The sequence below is a fragment of the Onychomys torridus genome, chromosome 2 (assembly GCF_903995425.1).
Source record: "Onychomys torridus chromosome 2, mOncTor1.1, whole genome shotgun sequence".
Classification (NCBI taxonomy): Eukaryota; Metazoa; Chordata; class Mammalia; order Rodentia; family Cricetidae; genus Onychomys; species Onychomys torridus.
The window spans coordinates 102,525,938-102,552,951 of NC_050444.1; the positions used below are offsets into that span (position 1 = coordinate 102,525,938).

The following is a 27,014-nucleotide window of genomic DNA, read 5'->3' on the forward strand; positions in this document are numbered from 1 at the left end:
AGGATGTTGAGCATCTCCTTAAGTGTTTCTTGGCCGTTTGAGATACTTCGGTTGAGAATTTTCTGTTTAGATCTGTATCCCATTATTCAGTTGTATTATTTGGTTTGTTAATAGCTAGTTCTTTGATATACATATATATGAAAGCAGCCCTCTGTCCAATGTGGGGTTGGTGAAGATCTTTTCCCATTCTGTATCCTGCCATTTTGTCCAATTGATGGTGTCTTTTGCCTTAGAGAAACATTTCAATTTCATGAGGTCCCATTTATTAATTGTTGATCTTAGTGCCTGTGCTATTGGTGTTCTGTTCAAGATGTTGTCTCCTCTCCTGTACCAAAGCATTTCAGATTTTTCTCCACTTTCTCTTCTATCAGGTTCAGTGTATCTTGATTTCTGTTGAGGTCTTTGATCCACTTGGACTTGAGTTTTGTGTAAGCTGATAGATATGGATCATTTTGCATTCTTCTACATGCAGACATCCAGTTAGAATAGCACCATTTGTTGAAGATGCTTTCTTATTTCCATTGTATTATTTTGGCTTCTTTGACAAAAACTAGGTGTCCATAGGCCTCTGTATTTCTGTCAGGATCTTTGATTTGATTCCATTAATCCAGTTGTCTGTTTTTATGCCATCACCATGCTGGGTTTTCTTTATTACTATAGCTCTGTGGTAGAGCTTTAAACAGGGATGGTGATACCTCCAGAGGTTCTTTTATTGTACAGGATTGTTTTAGCTATCCTGGGTTGTTTTGTTTTTCCATATGAAATTGAGTATTGTCCTTCCAAGGTCTGTGAAGAATTGTGTTGGAATTTTTATGGGGTTTGCATTGGATCTGTAGATTGCTTTTGTTAAGATGGGTTTTCTTACTCCCAATAATTGGTTAATCCTACCAATCCATGAGCATGGGAGATCTTTCCATCTTCTGATATCTTCTTCAGTTTCTTTCTTCAAAGACTTGAAGTTCTTATCATTCAGGTCTTTTACTTGCTTGGTTAGAGTCATATCGAGATATTTTACCTTATTTGAGGCTATTGCAAAGGGTATTGATTCTCTGATTTCTTTCTCAGCCTGTTTATAATTTGTGTAAAAGAGGGCTACTAATTTTTTTAATTAATCTTATATCTAGCCACTTGACTAAAGGTATTTATCAGCTAGAGGAGTTCCCGGGTATAGTTGTTGCGGTCACATATGTATACTATCATATTATCTGTGAATAATGATGCTTTGATTTCTTCCTTTCCAATTTTTATCCCCCCATCTCCTATAGTTGTCTTATTGTTCTAGCTAAAACATCAAATACTATATTGAATAGGTATGAAAAAAGTGGACAGCCTTGTCTTGTTTCTGATTTTAGTGTAATTGCTCTGAGTTTATCTCCATTTAATTTGATGTTGGCAACCGGTGTCTATTGCTTTTATTATATTTAGGTGTGTGCCTTGTATCCCTGATATCTTCAAGACTTTTACCATGAAGGGGTGTTGGATTTTGTCAAAGCCAAAAAGCAAAGTCAGCTGGTTGCTTCTCATCCTCTCTGATCTAGCAGGTTTTCACCCCCACATCTGACTTCTGAGTCTTTGTTGGTATATAGAAAGGTAGAGACTTAAGTTAAACCTATTGATTGCAGCTGCAGCAGTGGGCACTGACTGCAGGACTGTGGAGCCGCAGATGATAATGAAAATATCAGTAGATTCATGTGCAGCAGCTAAGCTGACAGAAAAAATATCAGGATATTAATGACCAGTTGTGGTGTTATTGTGTTCCCTGAAATATTGTGTGTTCCCCGAAATAAACATATCTGGGGTCAGAGAACAGCCAGCCACTAGATACAGAGCCACAAATGGTGGCTAGAAAATGGGAAGAGTAAGCCATAGCAGAAGCTGGGTGGTGGTGGTACACGCCTTTAATCCCAGCACTTGGGAGGCAGAGCTAGCCGGATCTCTGAATTCAAGGCCACTTTAGAAACAGCTAAGCATGGTGACCCACACCTTTAATCCCAGAATCCCAACCTTTAATCCCAGGGAGTGGGGGCAGAAAGAGAAAGGTATATAAGGCGTGAGGACCAGGAACTAAAGGAGTTAAGCGTTTAGTTAGTTAAGCATTTGGCTGGATAAGCGTTCAGGCTTTGGAGCAACACAGTTCAGCTGAGATTCATGTGGAGGAGGACTCAGAAGCTTCCAGCCTGAGGAAAAAGGATCACCTGAGGAACTAGCAAGGTGAGATAGCCATGGCTTGTTCTGCTTCTCTGATCTTCCAGCATTCACCCCAATAACTGGCCTCGGGTTTGGTTTCATTAATAAGACCTTTTAAGTTTCCTGTTACAACCATTGATTGTTAATTCCTGTTATTGTGGTGGTGGTGGTGGTGGTGGTGGTGGTGGTGGTGGTGGTGGTGGTGGTGGTGGTAGTAGTAGTAGTAGTAGTAGTAGTAATAGTTGTTTCTGTTTTTCCCTTCTTTGGGTTTTTCTGGTGTAAGATTATCTACTGCTTGTGTTTTTGTGGGTGTAGTTTACTTCCTGGACTTGGAGTTTTCCTTCTAGTACTTCCTGTAGGGTTGGTTCTATGGATAGGTGTTGTTTAAATTTGACTTTGTCAAGAAATATCTTGTTTTCTCCATCTATGATGACTGACAGTTTTGCTGGTTATAATAATGTGGGCTGGCCTCCATGGTCCATTAAAGTCTGCAAGACATCAGTCCAGGCCCTTCTGAATTTTAGGGTCTCTGTTGAGAACAGGGGTTTGATTGTAATAGGTCTGCCTTTATATGTTACTTGGCCTTTTTTCCTTGCTGCTTTTAATATTCTTTCTTTGTTTTGTATATTTAGTGTTTTGATTATTATGTGGCAAGGGGATTTTCTTTTCTGATCCAATCTATTTGGTGTTATATAAGTTTCTTGTACCTTTATAGGCATGTCCTTATTTATGTTGGGAAATTTTTTTATGATTTTGTTAAATAAAATATATTCTCTGTTTTTTTGTGCTGGGTTTCATCTCCTTCTTTTACTCCTGTTATTATTATGTTTAGTCTTTTCCTAGTGTCCCAGATTTCTTAGATGTTTTATGTTAAGAATTTTTAGATTTAACATATTTTTGACTGATGAATCTGTTTCTTCTATTGTGTCTTCAAACCCTGAGGTTCAGTCTCCCATCTCTTGTATTCTGTTGGTGATGCTTACATCTGTAGTTCCTGTTTGTTAACCCAGATTTTCCATTTCCAGGATTGCCTTAGTTTGTGTTTTCTTTATTGCTTCTATTTCCATTTTTATGTCTTAAATAGTTTCCTTTATCTATTTGTTTGTTGTTGCTTTTTTTCCTGGCTTTCTTTTAGAGATTTATTGATTGCTTCCAAATTTTTGTTTGTCTTTTTCTTAATTTCTTTAAGAGATTTGTTTATATCCTCTTTAATGACCTCTATCATTTTCATAGGTTATTTTAAAGATCATTTTCTTGTGCATCAGCTTCATTAGAATATTCAGGGATTGCTGTTGTGGGAAAGCTGGGTTCTCATGATGCCATATTGCCTTTTCTGTTATTGTGTTCTTACACTGGTGTTGATGCATCTGGATTTGGGATTATTATAGGTCTTGGTATTGGTTCCTGGTTTGTCTTTGTTAGATGTGTGTTCTTTAGTTTCTCTTTCCTCTCTGGTCTTCTGGCCTAAAGGGCCAAAGGTTCTGGTGACTACCATTTCTTCAGATCTAGTAGGGTATCCCCTCTGGGATTTTGGGAGCTAGGAGTCCCTAGATTTGGCCTGGCCTCTTATAAAGCCAAAGTATTCTTTTGAAATTATAGACCAGGATATGGAGCCTAGGGGAGGCGGGGACAGACTGGGGGTCCCTAGACCTGGTCTGGCCTCTGGGGTCCCTAGGACCAGCCTGGCCTCTAGTAAAGCAGAAGTGTTCTTTTGAAGTTGTAAACCAGGTTTTGGAGCCAGAGGTGGGGAGATGAAGGGGTGTGCAATCTGGGGTTGTTGGGCAGACTTAAAGGGGTTTAGTGTTTGGTGGGTAGTGTCTTACCTAGGACCAGCCTGGCCTCCCATAAGGCTTCCAGGGATGTGGATCTTAGTATGGTGCCTGAGGGAGGGATACAGTCTGGGGTTATTGTACAGGTTTTCAGGATTGTTAGCTAACAGTGGGCGGTGTTTTACCTGGGGTTCCTAGATCATGTCTGGAGGCATTTTTTAAATTAAAGTTCCCTCTTCCCAAATAATTCTAGCTTGTGTTGTATTTACAAAAACTAGCCAGCACAATTGTCCCCTTGTCATTTTGACACACATGTATCACTATTCAACTAAAATCTTTTCTTTCCCATTTGTCCTCAAGATGGCATGGTGAATATTAATATCACAGAGTAGAACATTCTAACATAAAAATCCAACAGCTTATAAAAATTCAAGGACTTTAAAATTTCTGTTTTTTTAAAACATCCAAAGTCTATTTCAAGTTCAGAGTTTCTCTAAAATATCCAGAATCTCTCTAAAATAACCCTACTCTCTCTAAAACCCACAACTCTCTGTAAAACTCCAAAATATCTGTAAAAACCCCAAAGTCTCTCAACTTCCTGTTCCTTTAAAAAAAAAAAGAGTTATGTGCATTCTTAATCCAAGAAGGAAGAATCATGGTACAGTCACAAAGCAGACCATAGTTCACCAGTCAACAGTGAAATTAGACTTCTGGGACTCAGAACCTTCTAGACTCCAAAAGCCTTGCCACAGCACATAGTCATGTCTTCTAGGTTCAGGCTGGCTCTGGCCCAGGGCTGCTGCCATCCTTTTCTGTTATCCAATAGTACTGGCATCTCTAAACTGCTGGAGTCTCTGCAACTGTGTGCCACCTTCACCAGTAGCCTGTCCTGGGTTCTCAAGGGTATCTAACACTGCTACATGGTGCCAAGCTTTAGATGCTCCATGAGCCCTTCACACCTTCAAAACCAGTACCATCTGGAAGACTTCAACACATTACCAAGTTTGGCAGCCAGCACAACGTACAGGATTGGCTCTGTAGACCACAGCATCTCTGTGCTGACCCTGAGGAAACACTTCCCAGAAGACTCTCCTCAATGATGATGGTCTCTTCTTAATCACAGCTGATTCTTATGTTCCAGCCGACCAGAACTACAGATTACTAATTCAGACTATTGAAAAGTCCTGATTGAGTCTTTAAAGGACTCTAACCTACCTCTGAAACTTAACAAGTAAGGTTTCCATCTTCTGCATTGCTCTTAACATTCTTATCTTCCAAGCTCCAACAAAACTGCCAGCTGAGCTCTGAGAATTCAATGGCTTTTCCAGCCCAATGTTTAAATACTACCACAGTCCTCCCAAAAACACATGGTCAGGTCTGTTGTGGCAATAACCAATACCCGGTACCAATTATGTCTTAGGGCTTCTATTACTGTGATAAAACACCGTGACAAAAATTAACTTGGGGAATAAGTGAGTTCTTTAATCTTATAGTCTGTCTAGGGAAGTCAAGATAGGAACTTGAGGCAGGAACCTGGAGGCAGGAGCTGCAGAGGCCATGCAAAGTGCTGTATACTGATTTGCTCACAGACCAATCTTGTAGGGGTGTTTTCTTGATTGAGGTGTCCTCTTCCCACATGATTCTGGCTTATATCAAGTTGACATAAAATTAGCCTGCACACCACCCATGATTAACTGTAACCTTGTGCTGTGATTCAAAATAAGCTCTTCTTTAAGTTGCTTTGAAGGGTCTTTTATCCCACCAACATGTGAGTAACTAATTCACCTCCCTCAGGTTCTTTCCTAGTAGCTCTATGCATAATTCTCTGACATGGAAATTCACTTCATGTCAATGGGAGAATCACCTTCTCAAGAAGAGTCCATGGACTTTTTCTAAGGCCTCACCTGATTAGATTAAGACCAGTCAGGACACTACTAACTGCAAGTCACTTGGTTAGGAGCTCTAATTACATTCACAGAATCCTTTTGTAATTAACATAACAATATAACCATTATAGTGTTAGCCCATTTTATAAACAAACCCCAACACTGTGCAAGGAGGAGAGTGTTAGGACATGGTTTATTAGAGTTATCTAAGAATTGTATCTGCCACAGGATTCATTACTTAAGAATAGTTCTGTAGATGTACAGCTTCTCAAAGTTACTTAAAGAGTTTTCTTTACCTTTTTTGGAGAATTTTTCAGTGGTCTATATTTTTAATTTAAATATAATAATTTGATATACAAACTATACCTGTGTATAGGGTACCATGTGTTTTTCAATATATTAGATCTTGCTTAAATTATGTTAAATATATGTATCTCAATCACTTATCATTTCTTTATAGTATATATATTCAAAATCCTTGCTTCTAGTCTTTTGAAATAATCAGTGCATTATCATAAGATCTAGTCACCTGCTGTATACACCAGATCTTTTTACTCCTGTCCAACTAAACTTTAGTACCCATCATTGACCCTTTGCCTTTCTTGCTTCTCTCAGTCTCTGGTAACCACCATTCTGCTTTCCCTTCTGTGACGTCAGCTTTATTGCAGACACCACCTGTGAATGAAATCAAACAATAACTCACACTCTCGTGTGAAATTTTCCTGGGGAGACATATGTCTGTTCTCCCCAGCTTGGGCACCTATGGCAGACCAAAGAGCAGTTCTTTGAAATGTAGCTGGGTGAACCAGTGAGTTTAATATGGTCACTTATAGGAACATGGATGAAGAGTTACCTGCAGTAGTAGCATGGCAACTTATCAGTAGCTACACCACTGAAGAAAAATGTCTCCTTCTCTCGCTTTGCTGTCTGTATATGCTCAAGAAGGGGCATGGCATTATAAGACCCTCCTTCCATCAACAATTCACTGCCTATAATCCTCAGGAAAGGATAGCGCTTTTTGAGTCCCTCCTCTTTTCCATGATGGAATGCTAGTGGACCCAGTCTTTACTACAGTCCTTCAGGTAGTATGTATAGCTGTGGAGTTCAGGAGGACAATGACCATGTCATACCCAGAATACACTGCTCCACAACAGTCTCATTTGCTTAATATAACATAGTGATCATCAGTTCTATCTCAGTGTTGTATTTAATAAATTATTTACAAGTAGTAACTAATATAAAGCTATAGTGTTAAGTTCTATATTGTAACCTTTAGTTAGAAATATTTGACCATACTTATGTTATTATATCTCAATACTTATTGTAATTGGTGATAACACTGAAATGAAATCGAATTTCAGAAGACAATGGAAGGACTGTGGTACTGGAGGGCGCAGACGCAGAGGAGTGGATCCTTAATAAGCAAGCAATTCACAGGGATCCTAAGCTGAAGCTCAGTCTTGAGACAAATGATAGAATTATTATATATACTCACTAAGCAAAACAAACTCTATTAATCTGTGTCTTCAGATTTAAAACATATCCCCAGGCTCTTGAAGGTAGCAACCACAGAGTGGTAGTGCTCCCACTAATACTGCCCATTTAAAGTCTATGAAGTAGTTTGTGGAGACTTTTAAAATTCTGTCCTCAAAACTGCTTTCATTAAATAGGTGTCATCTCTATTCCTAAAAGAGGAAATGACCCTATATATGGAGCATTAGATCTAGAGAATTAAAAGAAATTATGGCTCTCATCTGTGTTATATTCTCTTAAGTCTGATGAGCATAAATATTTTAAATTTTTGGTTAGAGATGAAAAGACAAGAACAAAATTAAATCATGCTACTAATAACAAAATTATAGCACTGTTCAGGATAACATTAATTTATTTGGCAGATTGTATAGCATGCTGTCTTTATAACAAGGCTGCCTAAAAAGTGGTTCTCACAGGACAAACCAGGTATAAGCACATGACATTTATGTCCACTTCTTGTTGTCTATAGAATTTATCAAGTATATTGAATTTTTAAGCTGAGAAAAGGTTGGAAGACAGCCCAAGTAATTTGTTCAAAATTCTGAGGTAATTCTACATATAACAAATATTACAAAGATACCTTAAAGACTCAGTCTTTATTTATTTAAAATATTTTATTTATTTATTTAAAATAAATTTTAAATACTGTTTAATCGTGTGTGTGTGTGTGTGTGTGTGTGTGTGTGTGTGTGTGTGTTTATGTGTGTGAATTAAGACAAACTCTCATATGCCCCAGCTTGGCTTCACTTATGTAGCTGAGGATGACTTCCAATTTAGATCCTCCTAAATAAAAACATGCTAACCTCCAGATGCAGTGTTGGGGATCAAACTCAGGCCTCATACCTGTGAAATTCTACCAACTGAACTATATATATATATATATATATATATATATATATATATATATATATATATATATATATATATATATATATATATACACATCCCAGCCCAAAGTATTATTTACTTTGATGAAACAGTGTTCTTTTTATTCTCTCCATAATCTTACTGCTTCTTCATTTAATACCTTTTATATTGTTAAATTGATTTTGACATGTATGTATGCAGGTCCTTTAAAGAAGTATATTTATTGGGTTGATCTTTTTTCAGTAGAGACACATCTGTGGTGTTAGAATTTCCTAACATAGAAGGAACAGAGCTGTGGTGTCCTATACCTATAACAAGTTAAAGAAAACCTTGGGTTGTTTGTAGGAAGAACAGAGCCTAATTGAACCAACTCTCCTGTGCTACATGAGAGTCCACTAATAACTGTGGCCATGAGTTATGTTTTCACAAGAGGAAATAACAAAGGTTTAATTTATATCCATAACGTTAGCATCCAAATTAAAAATACTCTGGTACAAACTGTCTCAGTAAAATCCCATTATTATCAATAATGTGTTTTAATTTGTATTGTGATAAGTCAAGTATTAGAAATAAAATATTCACTTGATATGTTGTTTTGATAGTATGGTTTGTACTATAAATAGGGAATTTGGAAAAATTTAGAAGTTTCTTTCAGTTCTGACATCATATTTAGATTATGAACATACAGGTTGACAGGAGCACAGCCATCTCTCATGGCTTTAGAATTTGCTGGGATTCAGTAACAGGGAGAATTGAGAATTGCACACCCCAGCTCAGTGTAGCTGTGGGAGTAACTCACTGTCAGAGATTAGTGCTGCTGTGAGCTTTAGTGATAGGAATTTCTCTCTACAGTGGGTGTGGACATTGCAGACTCACAACTGACCATATCTCCTCCATGGCTCAGGGAACATCATGGAAGAAGGGGTGGAAAGAGTGTAGCCCCTGAAGGAAAGTGTTGGAGAAAGCTATCTTCAGGTCACTGCATTCTTGATAAAATCTGCATGAGAGTGGACCTGCCAGCATTATCACCGAAGAGGGGGAGGGGCTAATGAGACCCTGCCCTTCCCTGAAGATATATAAGGCATTTATTTTCTTTTTTGGTGTAGCCACTGATTAATTGCTGGTGCATCTATCAACAATCCATCAACCATGGCCCTAGGAGGAATGCTAGTTAATCTCCCTGGGTTGCAATAAATAAATAAATAAATAAATAGATTAATTAATTAATTTAAAAGACCTGAAGGTAGAAGGGACACTAGTTAGGAAGAGAAAAGAGATTGGAGGGAGGGGGACAAGAGAGGGTATGGGGGTCAACATGATCAAAATACATTAGACAAATGTATTAAAATATAACAGTAGAACCCATTCTTATCTATAGTTAATATCTCCTAGGATTCACAGACGAGGACAATGCATTTTGCTGTGAGAGCTAAGAGAATAGAAACATTGCTTTGCTAAATAAAAAGATAAATAAATCGCAAAAAGATCTTTGTTTAAAAAATATCACAAGTTGTCCTTAAAGGCCCAAGGTAGCCCAGCTAAATACTGTGTGTTGAGTTTCTGATAGGGTGTGGTAGGCAAGACTTCAGGTAACATCTACTGGAACACAAATGGAAGCCAAATCTTCTATTACTTATGAACAGATGGACCTTATTCTCTTACCATGAAGTGCCCTGGTAGGACTTCAGTGAGGTAATAACATAGTGTTGGTTTAGCAAGGCAGAAAGTAGAGAAGATGGGGTAGAAGGTTGGGGATGGTAACACAGGGAGAGGGCTCTAGCTGCAGTCCCAGTGGAATATAAATGTTTGCATTGAGTAAGTGACAGAACAGAATGAAAATGAGTATTTCATAATGTACAGGACTGGACATTGATTGGACATAGAGAAGCAGTAGAGAGAGTATGGGTTGTACCAAGAAGAGTTCCAGATTATTAAGTGCAATTTATAAATAAATGTGTCCTGAAATATCTGTAGAAACTTACAATTGGATGATGGGCTAAAATATGGACAAAATAATAGTTTTTAAGCTAAAACATTCTTTGCCAATGCTCTTTTGTCAAGTCTTTGAAGCTTAGGTATGAACTCATTGTAGTAAGTGTTCATCTTTACAGAGTGTGCTTCTATATACAAGCACACATTTAAACATGAATTTATTGAGGGAGTTTCTATAAGTTGTGCTTAAATAGTTTTTGGTGTAGCATATCACATGTTTCTATTACTATACACTTTAGTTACTTGAGGCATCATTTGCTACTCCTACTTGAAATTCATAACAAGGAAAGACCTTGTCCTCAGCGGGAGCTCAGAATCATTTCGTGTAATTGTTCCTCGTGTAAGACCTCCATTTTACAAGCTTTGGGGTTCAAAAGACAGAGGTGCACTTACTGTCACAGTGCTCTGAGTTGCTCTGTCGTTTTGTCTGCTGAGGTTCTGTTGAGTGGATTGACAAAAACAGGGGCTGACACTAAGGTGGGACTGTTTTCACTCATTCTTTGAAACATTCCCAATACATGATTTAGCAAAAATATGTTTTTTAAGTGTCAGATGTAGAAACTTTAGTGTGATTTTATCTCAGCATTATAAATATTGCTGATCAGTTATCAATCAAGTAGATAAAACTGAGTGAGTTTGTTTTCATGCTATTTATTTTAACTAAATCCCTAACAAGCCTCATCTGCTAATTGGACTTAGCATTTCTGTTGCTAAATGAGAAGTGTTTTGGCTGCTACCAAGGATAGTAAGATCTACCCAGTGGAATACACATTAACATCTGTTATCCTGTCCTGCTCCAGCTTGGCTCTGACCAAGTACAGCCTCCCCAAAGTCAGAGTTGTCAAATCTGTGAGTGTGAGTGTGTCTGGCTCACCCATGTGTGTAGGAGCAAAGCAACGGTCACTATGAGAAAGACCAACCAGTACAATTTATACTGACAATATTAGATTACTTCCATGTCTTTCTCTTTTAAAGAAGTTAACTCTTGATTTGGCTGGACTTCGAAAAGAAAAAGAAGATTTGCTGAAGAAATTGGAGTCTTCATCTGACATCATGAACTTGGCTGAAGAAGTTTCTAGAGTAATGGCCCCACAGATACAAGTTACCACACTGGGTCCTTCAAGGAGCATGGATTTGGAAATAAAGCAATTACAGTGTAAACTAAAGGTGATTATATACAGAGTATGCTATGTACAAAAACATCTCATGAGTTACTGCATTCTTTAAAATATATTTAATTGATTCTAATTTAGTTCAATAAAGGTCATCATGATGAAATATTTCAAAAACATGAATATTGCATCTGACTTAGTCATTCAAGTCTTGTAGGTCTATTCTCTTTCTGTTTTAGGATTTTTGTCTTTTCATAGACTAATAAGCACCGTATCCTACCTTAGCAGCTAGTGGAAAGTAGCCATTAGCTTCTGCTTTAATATTCAGCTCCATGCTGCTCACTGAGTATCGGTCCAGATGAATAGAATCTTTTCAAATATATTTCATCAACAAAATAAGAATTGTTTTCCTCTACACTTGCTACTGGTTTAATTACTTAGTTGTTGGTTGGAAATCGGAATGCAAAGGAGAGAAGTTTGAAAATGGGGAGAAAAAAACCAACAAAATCAAAGATGGACTGTTCCAATGTCCACAGCAAGATAAACCTGGGGGGCGGGGGGAGTCCTAAGGAGAGTCCTTTTTGTCTATAAAGAATTATATCTAACTCCAGATAACTTGTCAGTAACCTAAAAGTAAGGCTCACTTAGTTTAAATAGAATTATAAGAAACAAGATCCATATGTTTAAACAACTTCTTAAACTAATTAGCCGGGCAGTGGTGGTGCACACCCTTAATCCCAGCACTTGGGAGACAGAGGCAGGCAAACTTCTGCGAGTTCGAGGCCAGCCTGGGCTACAGAGTAAGTTCCAGGACAGCCAGGGCTACACAGAGAAACCCTGTCTTGAAAAACAAAACAAAACAAAAACCCACTAATTATTTTTCACATATTTAATAATTTTCTTCAGTGAGAATTGCTGGCTGGAAGTTGACAACAGTGGATATAGGACTGTTGCTATGATAAACATCATTAGATGGGAAACTCTTAACTGTAAATGCATTGAGTGCTTTATAATTAGCATAACTGACTATGACTAAAGCAGTAGGACATGAACCTATCAAGCAGATGCAGAGTTAGTCTAAGTCCAGAGTACGACATTTTTGGTTTTGTTTTTCAAGACAGGGTTTCTCTGTGTAGCTCTGCCGTCCTCAAACTCACTCTGTAGTCCAGGCTGGCCTTGAATTTGGAGATCTGCCTGCCTCTGCCTCTCAAGTGCTGAAATTAAAAATGTGTACCACCATCGCCCAGTCCAGAGTATGATGGTTTAAGCTGGGGTTTAAGTAGAAAGAAATAGGGTAAAATGTAGGCCAGCCATTGTTTATACTATCTCATTAGTAATAATTAGTCATGAAATGGGCATTAATTTAGCTGCTTCTTAGATAACACCTTGAGACAGTTTTTATGTGGAGAACATGCATACTAGAAATGTAAAGCAAAATTGTACACATTTGGGAGCATGTGCATTCTCTTAAAACATATTTTTCCCCCAGGAATATAAATACAGTTTATAAATTAAATGTTTCAGTGTTTAGGCTTCATGTACCAGAAGATGGGGCCAATACACTTGTCTTTAATTGTATACTATATAGATGTGGAGTTACAGTTCTCTTATATAGTTTGAGTATTTATGTTCCTAATTTAACTTTTCACCAAGATAAAATATAATGGTAGACCAGTATCATCTGACTTCTAAGTATTTTTAGTTGTAATAGCTTTACGTTGAATTATAGTTGACGTATTTGGTTTTGCTTGCTCCAAATATTGCAACAATTAAAATTTGAAATGTGGTCAAACATAATTTGCCCATATCTGTGAGACAAGATATTTACATTGCAATTTTTACCTGCGTATAAATAAATGTCTTCTAGTTTCAGAGGGAACGTGAGATAGAAAGATGGGACATGAGAAGGCATCCAGCAGCTTGGTTGAATGAATGCTGGAGTCTTTGGACAGCTGAGCTGTTGAGAGACCAAAAGGATAATGTTTGCTTTTATCCTGTCTTATTTTTTTATCTTATGTTTTAGTATAGATGTTTTTCTGGAAGAAATTTAAGTACATAATAGTCTCTTCTACTCAAAATTTGTTTCAATATTCTTTCAAATGAGTTTGCTGAGACTGCTATAAGAAAATATCACTGACTGGCTGGCCGACTTAAAACATTTCAGTCAGACCTATAGCATGTGACTTTAATCCCAGCACTCTAGAGGCAGAGGCAGAGGCAGGTGGATCTCTGGGTTTGAAGTCAGCCTGCTCTATATACTGAGTCCCAGGATAGCCAGAGCTACATAATTAGACCCCGTCTCAAAATAAGAAAACAAACAAAAACATTGGTTTTCTTAGAGGTCTGCTGGCCGGAAGGGCAAGGTCAAAATGCTGACTCTCCTCCCTTGTGAGTCCTTGTTTCTTGTCCTGTAGAGAGCAGCCTTCTGCCTTTATCTTCACATGGCCCTCCTTCAAAGATCCCTGTGTCTCACTTTACAAAGACACCCCCCCCCAGATTAGATATGGGCCTTGTGGAGACCTACCTCATTTTACCTGAGTTATCTCTCTAAAGAAATATCTCTAAATGCAGCATGCTCTGAAGCACTGATGAGAACTTCACCATATAATTTCCGGGGACACAATTTAAGTCATAACAAATGTCAGATTGCTAATGGTGATTAACTAGGAACTAAGTCATTTCTAACTGATGTTTAGGAACATTGTTGAGAATTTAATCTATTAAAGGGCTACATAGACCATTTCTCTAACACTTCTCTTTTCTGTAAATTTCTTATATACTTTCAGGAACTGGTTCATTCATTCCACTGCAGAGCTCATGAGTATTTGCTCTGTCTTCTTTGGCCCCATTAAGCATGTTTCCTCAAGGTACTCCACAGAGGTAGATACAGAGGTAGATAATAATAGCTAAAATAATGGAAGTTCTTTCTAGGAAATGATGACAATATTGGCATCGTTTAATTTTTAGTTCATTAATCCTCCATTACCCACAAGTAATGGATTCGGCACTTTTAGCTACATAAAATATAGCTCTAAGTCTCAAAACAGAAAGGAATTAAATGACTATCTTAAAATCTACTTAATATATTCCTTTGAAGATAGTTTCAGACTTTACATGCTTCCCTTTGCTTTTCATTTTAAATAAAGTCCTAAGCTCATTTGTTTTACTTCTCAGTGGAAAATGCTTCAGAAACAAGTTTGCAATGTGCATATTTAAGGACAGAATGGATGTTTTAGGCAGGTATAATTAGGTCAGAGAGACATCCCAGCACTTGGGAGGCAGAGGCAGGTAGATCTCCAAGTTCAGTTCAAGGCCAGCCTGATCTATGGAGTGAATTCCAGGACAGCCAGGGATACACAGAGAAATTTTGTCTCAAAAAGAAAAACAAAACAAAGTTTGAAAATGTTAATATGGATATAGAATTGGAAGTAAAAGGTTTTGGGGGATTGTTGAGAATCAAAATAAATATATTGTAATAGTCTGTAAAAGTACATGACACTGTATAGTGATGTATATTAGTTAGTAATATACTGTGTATGATTCACTTGGAAATTACTAAGTAAGGGATCATTCCAGAAAGAATTCAATATTAATTATTAAGTACAGTTTTAACCGTTTTGTAAATTCACTACTTTGAAGCACCTTATTCTGGCAAAGTTAGAAATATTACATATCACTGTAAATATGCAATAAAGTGAAATTTTATATTTACGCACATTTGTTCAAAATTTATAACATTTAAAAGCCACGCCATATTGAATTATTCGAGTTTAAAATTTTTCATATAAAAATTAAAATTATTTGAAAATTTAAATTTACATTTGCTACATTTACAGTTGGCCTGCTGAAATTAACTCTTAGTTACCTTAATAATATCATCTTTTCAAATTAAAAAATTTTGGAATCAAACATTTAAATTGAGGAATAGTTATAATAAAAGTAATTCATTGTAGTTTTGAACTGTTACTGAGGAAGTGGTGAGATGGCTTGGGGTGAAGATAGTTATGTAAAGCCTTATGTCCTGAGTTTGCTCCCCAGGAACTAGACAGTGGAAGGAAAGAACCTGCTCCCACAGGCCCCCCTGCCCTCCCTTCAGTCACTGTACACACGGATGTGCACACACACACACACACAGAGAAGTATTAGGGAAATTCCAGATGTTCTTAGATCCATGGCAGCTTATTCTGTTTGTATTTGCTTAATGCTTTCTGAACTTAGATGATGTATTCATTTGAGTGTATTAACAACATTTTATGAATGGGAAAGTTTAGATAGCAACAAGACTAAGTGGTGCTGCAGACGGTGTCTTTAACTGGAACTCATTGAGACGCACGCTAGCTGTCTTGATACCGTGGGTTCTCGATTCCTAGGGGTGAATAACAAGAAATACCTCAAACACCTAATCCACTTTGAGAATCCAGTCACTTTGTGTAAATCCTTAAGTAGCAATTACTACTTTTAGTAAGTTCAAGCAATGAGGAATTTAGTATTAATGAAATTCAGTCGTCTAGTATTCTTGAACAGATGATCCTCACATTTTAACCAACTACAGTTTATTGTGCACTATTTCTTTTGCTGTTCATTCTGGGTTCCCTCGTATGTTTGCAGTCTTAAGATTTGTTTGCCAGGCTGGAAGAGGCAACACGGCCCTCATACTCAGGTCTGTCAGGTGCTTAAATGGCTGGGGCTGCAGCACCTTGCTACTCTTCCTCTGGCCTTGGAACTGGCTTCCTGCAAGGTGACCCCAGGGCAACAATTCAAGAAGGAAAAGGCAGAAGCCCAGGGCTTTGAGGTCTAGATTTAAACTCACATGTGTTATTTCAGCCATGTTCTTTTGGTGAAAGCAAATCACAGATGAGACCAGATTCAAAGAACTGGCAAACAGCTGTCGTACTTTTTAGGTTATCTGTGATCACAGCAAGTTATCTGTGATCATATTTATTCAATTACAGTTTGTGGGGAAATCTGTCATTCATTTTAAGTTGTCTTACTGAGCCATTAAGACTCCTGATTACATAATTACATTTTACTCCAACGATTCATATTTCCCATTAAAATATTTGAGTTCTATACTATGGCTCATGTTCCTAATAAGGTTTTGCATGCTATATAATGATTTTACTGTAAATATGTTATCTTTATTGTAAAATATAAAAAAATCAAATACAACATTAAAAGTACATTTTAGTCATTATTAGCATAATTAAAATAAATGTGCAACTCTTTCCCAAAGCAGTGCCTTTTGTTTTAGATCAAGATAGAAAGATAAATTGAAGTTATGTTTATTTTAATCCAGAATGCAACTAATGAACTCACTAAGCAGACATCAAATGTGAAGTCTCTGAAACTGGAACTCCTCGCGAAGGAAGAACACATAAAGGAGATGCATGAAAAGTAGGATTTCATATTTCTATCTGTTGTATTTGGTGCCACCTTGTGGTCATAACATCTCCTTACCATTCCACGACAATAAACAATTCCAGTGTTTCTCTTTCACAATAGAATTTTACTTTTTAAGATCATGTGGGGTTTATTTTAAAGACTTGTAATGATTTATTTATTCTTATGTTATGTGCATTAGTGTTTTGCTTACATGTATATCTGTACAAGGGTGTCAGATCCCTTGGAACTGGAGCTACAGACAGTTATGAACTGCCATGTGGGTGCTGGGAATTGAACCAAGGTCCTCTGGAAGAGCAGCCAGTGTTCTTAACCACTGAGTCATCTCTCTAGCCCCTCAATATCATGTTTAAGACTACAAAAAGTGGAATTTTAAGGAATACAACATAGAGTATAATTGATGGAATCTGGTTTTTTTTTTTTTTTTTCTTTTCGAGATAGGGTTTCTCTGTGTAGTTTTGGTGCCTGTCCTGGATCTTGCTCTGTAGACCAGGCTGTACTTGAACTCACAGAGATCTGCCTGCCTCTGCCTCCTGAGTACTGGGATTAAAGGCATGCTCCACCACTGCCTGGCATCTGGTTGCTGTTTTTAATTAGAGTAAAATATAAAACTAGATTTCACTTTGCATAATTTGAATAAATATAAATAAATGGCTTTATGAGCAAACAAAACCTACAATTGTGAATTCTGAGACTAAGAGAATATATCAATTGGTACTTGTATAGAATTAATTCCTAGGTTTATAAAGCCAAGGTCAAATGTGAAGGTTTTGTTGGCTTATAAAAATAAAGGTTCTTTTGTATATATCATTTTAAAAGGAGTTTAAATACACTCTCACATTGAGCAAAAGTGGTTCTCTTTCTCTATATTTTATAACTTTAGTAAAGATTTTATGTGATAATATGTTTAGATAGCACACATCCTTGATAAGTTCCTCATATGCCTACCTATAGGCAGAATTATGAGTGAAGCTTTATTTTGCATGATATTAATAAATAAAACTTAGACAGAGGCTTGCTAGCTGAGTGCAGTGCCTTGTGCCGGTAATTCCAGTGTTAGAAAGACTTAAAGCAAGAAGATTGCCACAAAATTGACACGAGCCTGGACTACAGCATGAAAGCCTGTCTCCTGAGTCTTCCAAATGAAAACAAATCTTATTTTTACCTGAAGCTGTCTTGAAGTTTCTAGATCAAAGGCACTGTTGCTTAGTGGTTCCTGTTGAGGAGTCTGGGAAGACATGGAGTCCTGGCTCCTTCATCCACTGGCTCTGCACTTGTGTCTAATAGCCTTAATTCATGAAGTGAGTCAGTACATACAAATGTATACTAGCAGCTATGTATAACAAGATCTAATCAGCATTAGCTACTGCCATTCAGATCATCAGCCATAGTTACAAGATCAGTAGTGGATACCACTGAAGTTACCATTTAATAATAGTCACTATCTTCAACTAAACTGATAGGTGGATTCAATCTCAACTGAACGAATCAAACAGTATGTCTAATTTTAGTTTCTTTGTATATTATAAGATTTTTGCATTTTAATCCAAATTACAGTGTTGTTGATTTTCATGGTCTCTAAGTATCACTTCAATGTTTCTAAGCAATGCAAAGATGTAATTTGAGCATAATCTCAGTTGTCACAAATTATATAAATTATAATGATTTCAATTAATCTTTCTTTTGCTATAATGCAAATATATAATAGTAACAATTTCACAAACAGATTATGGATTTTGATAAAACATGATACTTAGATACTTATTTCAATGCAATTTTATTTTACGAACATAGTGGCATTAATATGAGCTTTTCAAAACTAACAGTGGGCATGACCATGGATACCATATATCAAGATATTTTCTGCCCCTGTTAAAATCTTCTCTCCTTTAGGATGTCTCGGTTGGAGAGAGATATAAATATGAAAAGACACCTGATCGAGGACTTGAAATTTCGACAAAAAGTAAATTCAGAAAGTAATGAGAATTTTAGTGAAATGTTAGAAAGTCTTGAAAAAAAGGTACCATTTTTTGTGTTCACTGATAAATTTTTTTCTATTGTACTAATTTTAACATAAATGTTTAATATTATACAAACTATGTAAAATACTTGCAGGATATACATTAACAGTTATAAAGTTATGCCATTTTTATTTGTTTCAGAATTCAAGACTCCAAAATTCCACACGTAATATACCCACAGAGTCTGCCTGTTTGTTTGCTGTCCTGCAGGAAAACGTTTAATTTTTAAAATCTCTAGCATTTCTGTTGTATATAATGATGGCCCAATTATTTTTTATGTTATTTAAACCTACAATTTATAAGGACAGAATCAGGATAATATACCATTGTAACTTATGCTAATAACTACCAAATGCCCTTAAAAACTGTAAGTTTTCTTCCATAGACTTAATTTAGTATACATGGGAGAGGAATTTTTTTAAGGTAGTTGTATAATATATGACCCCAAACTAAAAAGATTTTGTTTAAAATTCTTTTCAATACTATTTATGCAACTCACAAAGCTTTACATTTTTTACTTGTATTGGTGTTTTGTTGCTTGTATATATGTATGTGCAACACATGCATCCTAGTACCTATGGGGGTCAGAAAAGGGTTGCAGATCCCCTAGAACTGAAGTTTACAGATGGTTGTGAGCTGTCGTGTGGGTCCTGGAAGTTGAACCTGTTTTATTTGCAAGAGCAATGTGTTCTTTTAACCAAGTCATCTTGTCAGACCCCTTACTTTACCTTCACTTCATTCAGATATAGCTTTAAAAACCTTGTTTACATAATTATTTCTTTAGTGGCATTAAACATAAAATGAAAAACAGTTTCTTCTGTTATTCTCTGAGCTGTATAAAGAATGTCATTATTGTATTATACATTCCATACATTTTAGTTTGGTTATTGACTTAAGGATTGCTAATTTCTTCATAACATGAACACTACAAGTAGACTACTTGAATTTGATAAACTTTATGAGACAGTCAATGCAATTAGACTCATCCAGTTTCTGATGAAACACTACAGTACACTATTATAATGCATTTACTAATAGTAATTACCTTTAAACTTCTACTGCAGGTGAAGACATTAACTGAAGAATGTTCCAACAAGAAGGTATCAGTTGATTCACTAAAGCAAAGACTTAATGTTGCTGTGAAAGAGAAGTCACAGTATGAACAGATGTATCAGAAAACTAAGGAGGAGTTAGGGAAAAAGGTATGCTTCCAAACGTTCAGATGGAGATCCGAATATAGTGACACGGTTCCCCTTTTTAATACAATCACCCTTTATCTCCCTAAATCAATGTGAACTACTTAAAAATGCCACATAACTATAATGAGTACTGTATGACTACATGAAACACTAAGACTGCTTTACTGTAATGAGTGTGCTGGATTAGCAAAATAAAGAAAAGCAAGGATTACCTGTACCCAAGCAGAAGTAAGTGCCAAGTCTAAAATAATGTAATCTTTTCTTGTCTGATCTGTCTAGCTCATGTTCCCACTCTGTTGATGAAATGGTTTTTCCTTTTGTGTCTGTCAATCTGCTGCAGGACCTCAAGCTGAGTCTCCTCACATCAAAAGTGAGTGACACAGAGACAGCCATGACGAGGGTTGAGACAGCTGCAGCGGAGCAGCTCCAAGGCTTAGCACTGCAGAGTGAACAGGTCCTGGGAGCTGCGCAGAGGAAACTGCTGGCAGCCAATGAGAAGATAGAAGAGTTCCTCATCTTTGTGAAGGTTTGAGTCATGGATGGCTTCCTCACTTGCTCTTTACTTCGGTCAGAGTCGTTGTCCTCCTCCTGAGGATTTGGCAGAAACATCAAGTTCCTTGCTTGTCTTCGTTATTGTTTGGGGGCGATCTCACTATATAGAGCTCAGCTGGCCTCAGACTGTTGGTTCTCCTGCCTTGATCCTCATGAGGATTACAGGTGCTCCTGGCTTTCTTCTTGCTTTACTAATCCACAAAACCTTTTCTCCTCCCTCATGAGCCACAATGTTCAAAATTTCTCTGTAACAGATTTTATGGTTTGAGTTTTAAATCATTTAGCCTATTGTTAGTATTTCTTTCTTAACATTAGTTTAATAATGAAATGGTAGTAGTCAAGTAATCAAGATATATTTAAAGGAATTAAGTCATTTCCACTGTTTTAAAATCACCCAAGCAAAGACAAAGATACTCCTGTGCTCAGTTAAACCAAGGGGTGCTTGAATTGATTATAGCCAGAGAAGTATCAAATGGCTTAGGAGAACATAAAGGTAGCAAAGTGCCTGCACATAACTGATGGCTCATTATCTAGATGCTACCTAAACTTTGAAGAATCCCAGAAAGATTTATAAATGAGCTACACAAAGAACCTGCTAAGCAGTGCTCCCTGGAGGGGAGGAAGATACATTCATCACTCTTCCTCCTTATCTGCAGCCTCTGAGGATATTCTCTGGCTTCAGAAGCAGCAGTCGCCATTGAGGCCAGAGAGGCCATGATGGTCCCACCCTGTTTAACCCCCTATAAAGTGTCCATAATTCCACTTAGTGCCTTTTACTCTTTGTCATGTAGTTAGTAAGCATCTGTCACTGCTAGCTAAACCATGGTGATTTCCTTAATAGCAGGAACAATAGTTTACTCATCTTTATTTCCACAGCATGTACCATAGTACATAGTCTTGAAAAGAATAGGCATGCAATAATGATCACTAATTAAATTAAGTTTGCATTGGAAATGTGAAATCTTAATGGTAATCCTCTTGACCTTCAATGATGACTTTAAAATGGTTTGCAGTGGGAAAGAAAGCCTGTTCTTTTCCCCACTGCCCCTATACACATTTCCCTCTGTGTTTCAGTCCTTGGTGAGCAAGGGCTCTTTCTGGTCCTCTCCCTACAGAGTGCATGAAAGCCAGCATTCCAGAATGTAGAAACAGGGCTGAAAGGGAACACTCAAGACATTCATATTCCCCCAGTAGGTGTGCATTTTCCACTTAAGAAATTTTCATAGAATGAAAATTTAAATGTATTTCTATAAAGTTATATTACTATTCACTGCCTTCTTTTCCATGACCCACCTTAGTATGAATTACTCATTTACACCTCACTAAGTTGACTGGAGAGATGGCACCCTGGTTAAAAGCACTTGCTGACCTTGCCGAGCATCTAAGTTCAGTTCCCATCACCCACATTGGGCTGCTCACAGCTGTCTCTAACTCCAGCTATTCAAAGGTCATATTGATCCTTAAAGGTGACATATTGGTCCTTTATACTAACTGACAATGATATAAAGTATAAATAATTGATACATGAATTTGATATTGTTACAGTTCATAGATCCTTAATTTGAACAACATTTTAAAGAGTAAAATATAGGACAGGCATATTAGTCCATACCTTTAATCCCAGCACTCAGGAGGCACAGGCAAGAGGATCTCTGTAAGTATGAGGTCAACCTGATCTACACATAGGGGTTTCCAGGCTAGCCTGGGCTACACGGTGATAACCTGTCTCAAAAGGATGTCTAATACAGCTCATGTTTAGTATTCTTACAGAATTTTTACACTTGATTTAAGACATTTAGCATTTAGATTACCAACTTCAGAATCATTTGTTCTCTCATGCTTCAACAAAATATATAATATTGGCCCTGGATCTACTGAATCATCGTCCCAATTGGATAGGACCTCAAATCTGCATTTGACAAATTAACTAAATGAATAGAATTGGGGTTTTAAATTGGGGCTAGAAAGATGGCTCGGTGGTTAAGAGCACTAGTCTCATAGGCAGAGGACCCAAGCTCAGTTCCAAGTACCCACAAAGAGGCTCACAAATATATGTAAATCTGGGATCTGAAACCATCTGTGGCCTCCAAGGACACCAGGTACCCCTGTGGTACAGAGACTTACATGCGGGAAGTTATAGAAGCATTGTCTGTGTTGAACAATTGAATCTATATGACAAAACCATATTTGTTTGGCATTTAAAACTTTAAAAAATCCCAATTTCCAATGGTAATTTGATATTTGTTTTAATTTTGTTTTATTCTGATATGTGCTTGATACTAACATCATGTCTCTTTTTTAAGTTTTCTTAATCAAAGGCTACAAGCAGCCGAGCACAGAAGTATTGGTCAAGACTAGGAAATTGGGTCATAGTAAAGGGGGACCAGCCTCTTCTCATCTTTTCACAGGTGACCTAGGCCTGGGCAGAGATGCTCAGGGGCCACCAGCTCAGGCAGCACAGGCTCTGTGGCTTCCTGCCTTTATATGTTTGTTGTATTACATCTAGACTTCTGTCTTTTTATCAATTTTAGACCTTTTATAACTGAATGTTATCTTGCCTCTGGAATCAACTCTTTCTTCCTATTCTCCAGCTCCTACCCATATTGGGCATGTTTCTGCCATTTCCCACCAGAAGGCCCTCCTATCTCTGTACCCCCTTTCAAAGTTAGCTTAGGACCTCTGTGTGGATCTTTCTTATAACCTTGTAGCCAAGAGGACAGAGTTCAACTCTGCTCCATACTAGCTTTGTGATCTCAGGCAACTGATGTAATCCTCTATACCTCAGTTTCCCTCTCCATAGGAAGATTATAATAATAATAAGAGCACACCTGAGGTTAGGATTTGAATAAATCATCATAGCTAAAAGTTCAGAATGGTTCCTAACAAACTAAAACTTCTCTGTAAGTATCAACTGTTATTACTGATAACAATGATAAGAGAATAGTTATCTCCTGATCAGTTATGGTGTATACAATTAAAATGTAATTATAAACTTTTTCATTTTTGTTCTGTTTCAAGTATATTATATAGCTACTTTGGGGGCAGGAACATTATGAATAATTTCCTTATAGTACTGTCAGCCAATAAGTCTCATTACATTCTTGAGGAATTGATTAGAAAGACAGATGCACACACTTATACATTGTATGCGAATTATAGCCACTTTTCCAATTAAAACTGTAAAGGCAAGAGCTATTCATAACTATATATAGTTCTTATGTGGATCATAGTAATCACAAAGCATTCTGCACAAAGCTTGTTAGATATCATGTATACTAAACTACTTAATAAATATTATCAGTAGTTTTAATAGTACTAATGTTTGCTCTGGCCCTGTTGTGGAATCTATGTTCCCTTTAGTCTTTTCATTTATTTGTAGGGCACAACCAGTCTATGGAAGAGGTGGAGTGGCCATCTGCTCTAGATCGAGTCTTGAATATGGAATTTTGCCCTGGGGTGAAATCAAGTGCTTTGAGCATCTGGGCTGGATATATGTGGCAGAACTGAGGCTTTGAATTCTCCTAATAACTGGATAAAACACACTAGGGAAATTTCTAGAAGTATTTGCTCAGTTTGAGTCAGCCTTGATATATAGGCTTGTTAATGTGCTTGTATGTGAGAGTCATATGCCAAGCACCATTTTCTCAATGTTCTTTTGTTGTTGTTAACTAAAAAAAATATACCAGCCAAAGAACAATATTTAGTTGTAAAATGTGCATGGTTTCATTACCAATACGTATTTTTGTTTGGTAAGATCTAGTTAGATGCTCAGGGTATATGTACTTCTTTCTTCTTTAATGTAGACATTTGTTAACATCACAATTTTATGTTTATATTTGCACTTGTTAATACTTAGACACTGATCTGTTCTCTTAATTATGAGTTTTAAACACTTCTGTAGTAAAAATCAACTTGAATTCACACTTAATCACTAAAGGAAAATTCAAGTTTTTAAAAGGAAAAATTCTTACTAGTAATATATTAACTAACAGGTGAACATTATAAATTATACCTCAATAAAGCTGTTTAAATACTCTTGAGACATAGATACATTTCTGAACTTTTTGTCAACCAGCAGCACCTCTGGATTCTCCTAGAGAAGAGGACCCATCACCTGCCACACCTTCCACCTTGAGCTTCCAGAACCAGGGTTTCAAACCTCTTCATAATTTTTCAAAAAGTTGTTTTTAAAAATGCATAATTTTGCCGGGTGTTGGTGGCTCACACCTTTAATCCCAGCACTTGGGAGGCTGAGGTGGCCGGATCTCTGTGAGTTCCAGGAAAGCGAAAAGCTACACAGAGAAACCCTGTCTCGAAAAACAACAAAAAAATGCATAATTTCTTCAGGAAATCATCATAAGGATGGTGACTTTAGAGTTTCTAAGTAGCCTACCTGCCCCCACATTTGAATATTACTGAAAAGAAAGTGTAGTCAATTTATCAGTATGAAAACTCAAGATCAAAGTTGTTAGGTAATACACTCAAGGCTTATGGATAAAGACTAGAAAACTTTAAGAAAATAAAACTGGAAAACTAGGAGTAATAAGAGTACATTGTGATAGTTTACTGCTTCCTAAACACTATTCTTTCTAGTTTCAATAAATCATCATAATTGAAAACAGAGTAGCTGTAAGTATTCTCATTTTGAAAATGTCCTCTGATATTGGGACAATTGGTGATCATTACAAAGGACAAGGGAGTTATTGCATATTGCTAAATATGGGTAATTTGCAAATAAAATAAGAAAGTGATCCCTCTTCATGTCCCTAACACCATGTTAAGCAAAACTTAAAGGAAGTGTGGAAACATACAAAGAAATTGATGAGACCATAGTAAACTTATTTTCCCAGAATATGTTTAATCTATAGTATACTCAAGAGTCAGTAATTCAAAATAGACAAAATATAAGGATGCTTTCTTTTCAAATCCATCTACAACATTCACAAAGACTATTTTACATCTTTATCCAACAAATTCATAAAGGCAAAATTGTTTTTACTATCTACCATGAATATAGTATAATATAATTATGATTTGACAAAATAGTGGTCAAAATTATCTACTTAAAAACTTTAAAACTCTGTGACTTAGGACTAAGGTGGACTTAAAACTTGTTTTTCGAAGATAATTTCAAACAGAGGAGTGAGAATATCAAAATTAACTTTCAATGTAAGATGCTAGAAAAGAAGACAAAGGAAATGGAGTTATGGAGTTATATTACTTTTCTTGTTGCTTCAACAAAATACCTGACAGAAGCAGCTTAGGGGGAGGAAGGAAGAATTTACTTTGCCTTACAGGCTGTGAGTAGTTCCATTGTAAGTGTTTTGAGGTACGACTATACTGATTCCATAGTAGCTGTCCAAGTTTTTATTCCTGCATTTCCCTATATCCTACTAACATTTGATGAGAGCCCTTTTGACTGGAAACTTAAAGTTTTAATTTGCATTTCCCTGATAGCGAAGGATGTTGTATATATATTTTTAATATTTATCTAGGTAATTTGTATTTCTTCTTTTGAGAACTGTCTGTTTAGTTCGTTAGCTCAGTTATTGGTTGGATGATAGGTTGTTTTTTGTGTTGTTGAGTTTGTTTTGTTGTTCATCTGTGAGTATAAGGACAAATGTTTGTAGACTTTTGTTAGGGAACATACTAATTTAGTAAATAAGTGATTGTAGATTCCCCTCCAACAACCATGATTTCACAAGCACTGAGTATTAAGCCAGGCATGGTTTATCTCTTGTTAAGAGGGTCTTAAGTTCAGTTAGAGAGCTGTTGGTTACCACCAAGCTATGTGTGCCTCTTATGTACCCATAGTATTATCGTGTTATGCTGATTGTTGAAGTGGTTCATAGACATCATAGCTGGGTAGGACTGTTAGTTGCCTCATTCCTTTGGAAGTTTGCATAGCCCTTTCTGGTACCATGCAAGCTTGTCCTCAGGGAGAGGGCATTTAGGTCAGTTCCAGTTAAGGGGTTTCTGGGCCGTGTTTCTAAAGTATATGGTGTCTTCATCAGTAGGGACTTACCTTCTACCTCTGGGGAACACTAGTGGCAACAGAAATAGGCTGTGTATTTTGGAAGTCTCTTGGACAGCTCTGGCCAACAACTCAAAAGAGGGCTCTTAATGTCTGGTATTGGGATTTTTTTGTTGTTAGTAGGTGATCTTAGGCTCTTGAAGGGAACACTGTCGGCCCAGATAAGGAAAGTACATTAAGCAATATATGTATATTTATACACAGAATTACATGTATTATATGTGTGTATGTGTGTCTAATATTTACAACCCTGCCCATCTACAGAGAATGTCCAGTTGATAGCCCAACTGAGAAACCCTATAATGGCCTGACCAAACACAGATTAAAGTCAGGATCTTTATCCATAGAGAAAACCTAGCCAGTGACTCCATCTTTCTAAGTGGGTACAGTTTAAGACACTGCCTGATTATGGAGCCAATGAAACCTTACTTAAACACAGAATCTACCCACTACCAACATTGA

General features: G+C 36.8%; 1 protein-coding gene across 8 annotated transcripts in view; it reads left to right on the forward strand.

Moving 5' to 3' along the window:
* The window catches only part of Cntln (centlein), a 253,782-nt gene that overhangs the window by 206,049 nt on the left and 20,719 nt on the right, over positions 1-27,014 (forward strand). For all 8 annotated transcript variants that reach the window (XM_036178204.1, XM_036178206.1, XM_036178205.1 and 5 more), the window contains 5 exons: positions 11,210-11,401; positions 16,643-16,740; positions 18,640-18,766; positions 19,832-19,969; positions 20,307-20,492. In XM_036178204.1, the coding sequence (XP_036034097.1) occupies positions 11,210-11,401; positions 16,643-16,740; positions 18,640-18,766; positions 19,832-19,969; positions 20,307-20,492 (741 nt within the window). The remainder of the gene's footprint in view (positions 1-11,209; positions 11,402-16,642; positions 16,741-18,639; positions 18,767-19,831; positions 19,970-20,306; positions 20,493-27,014) is intronic.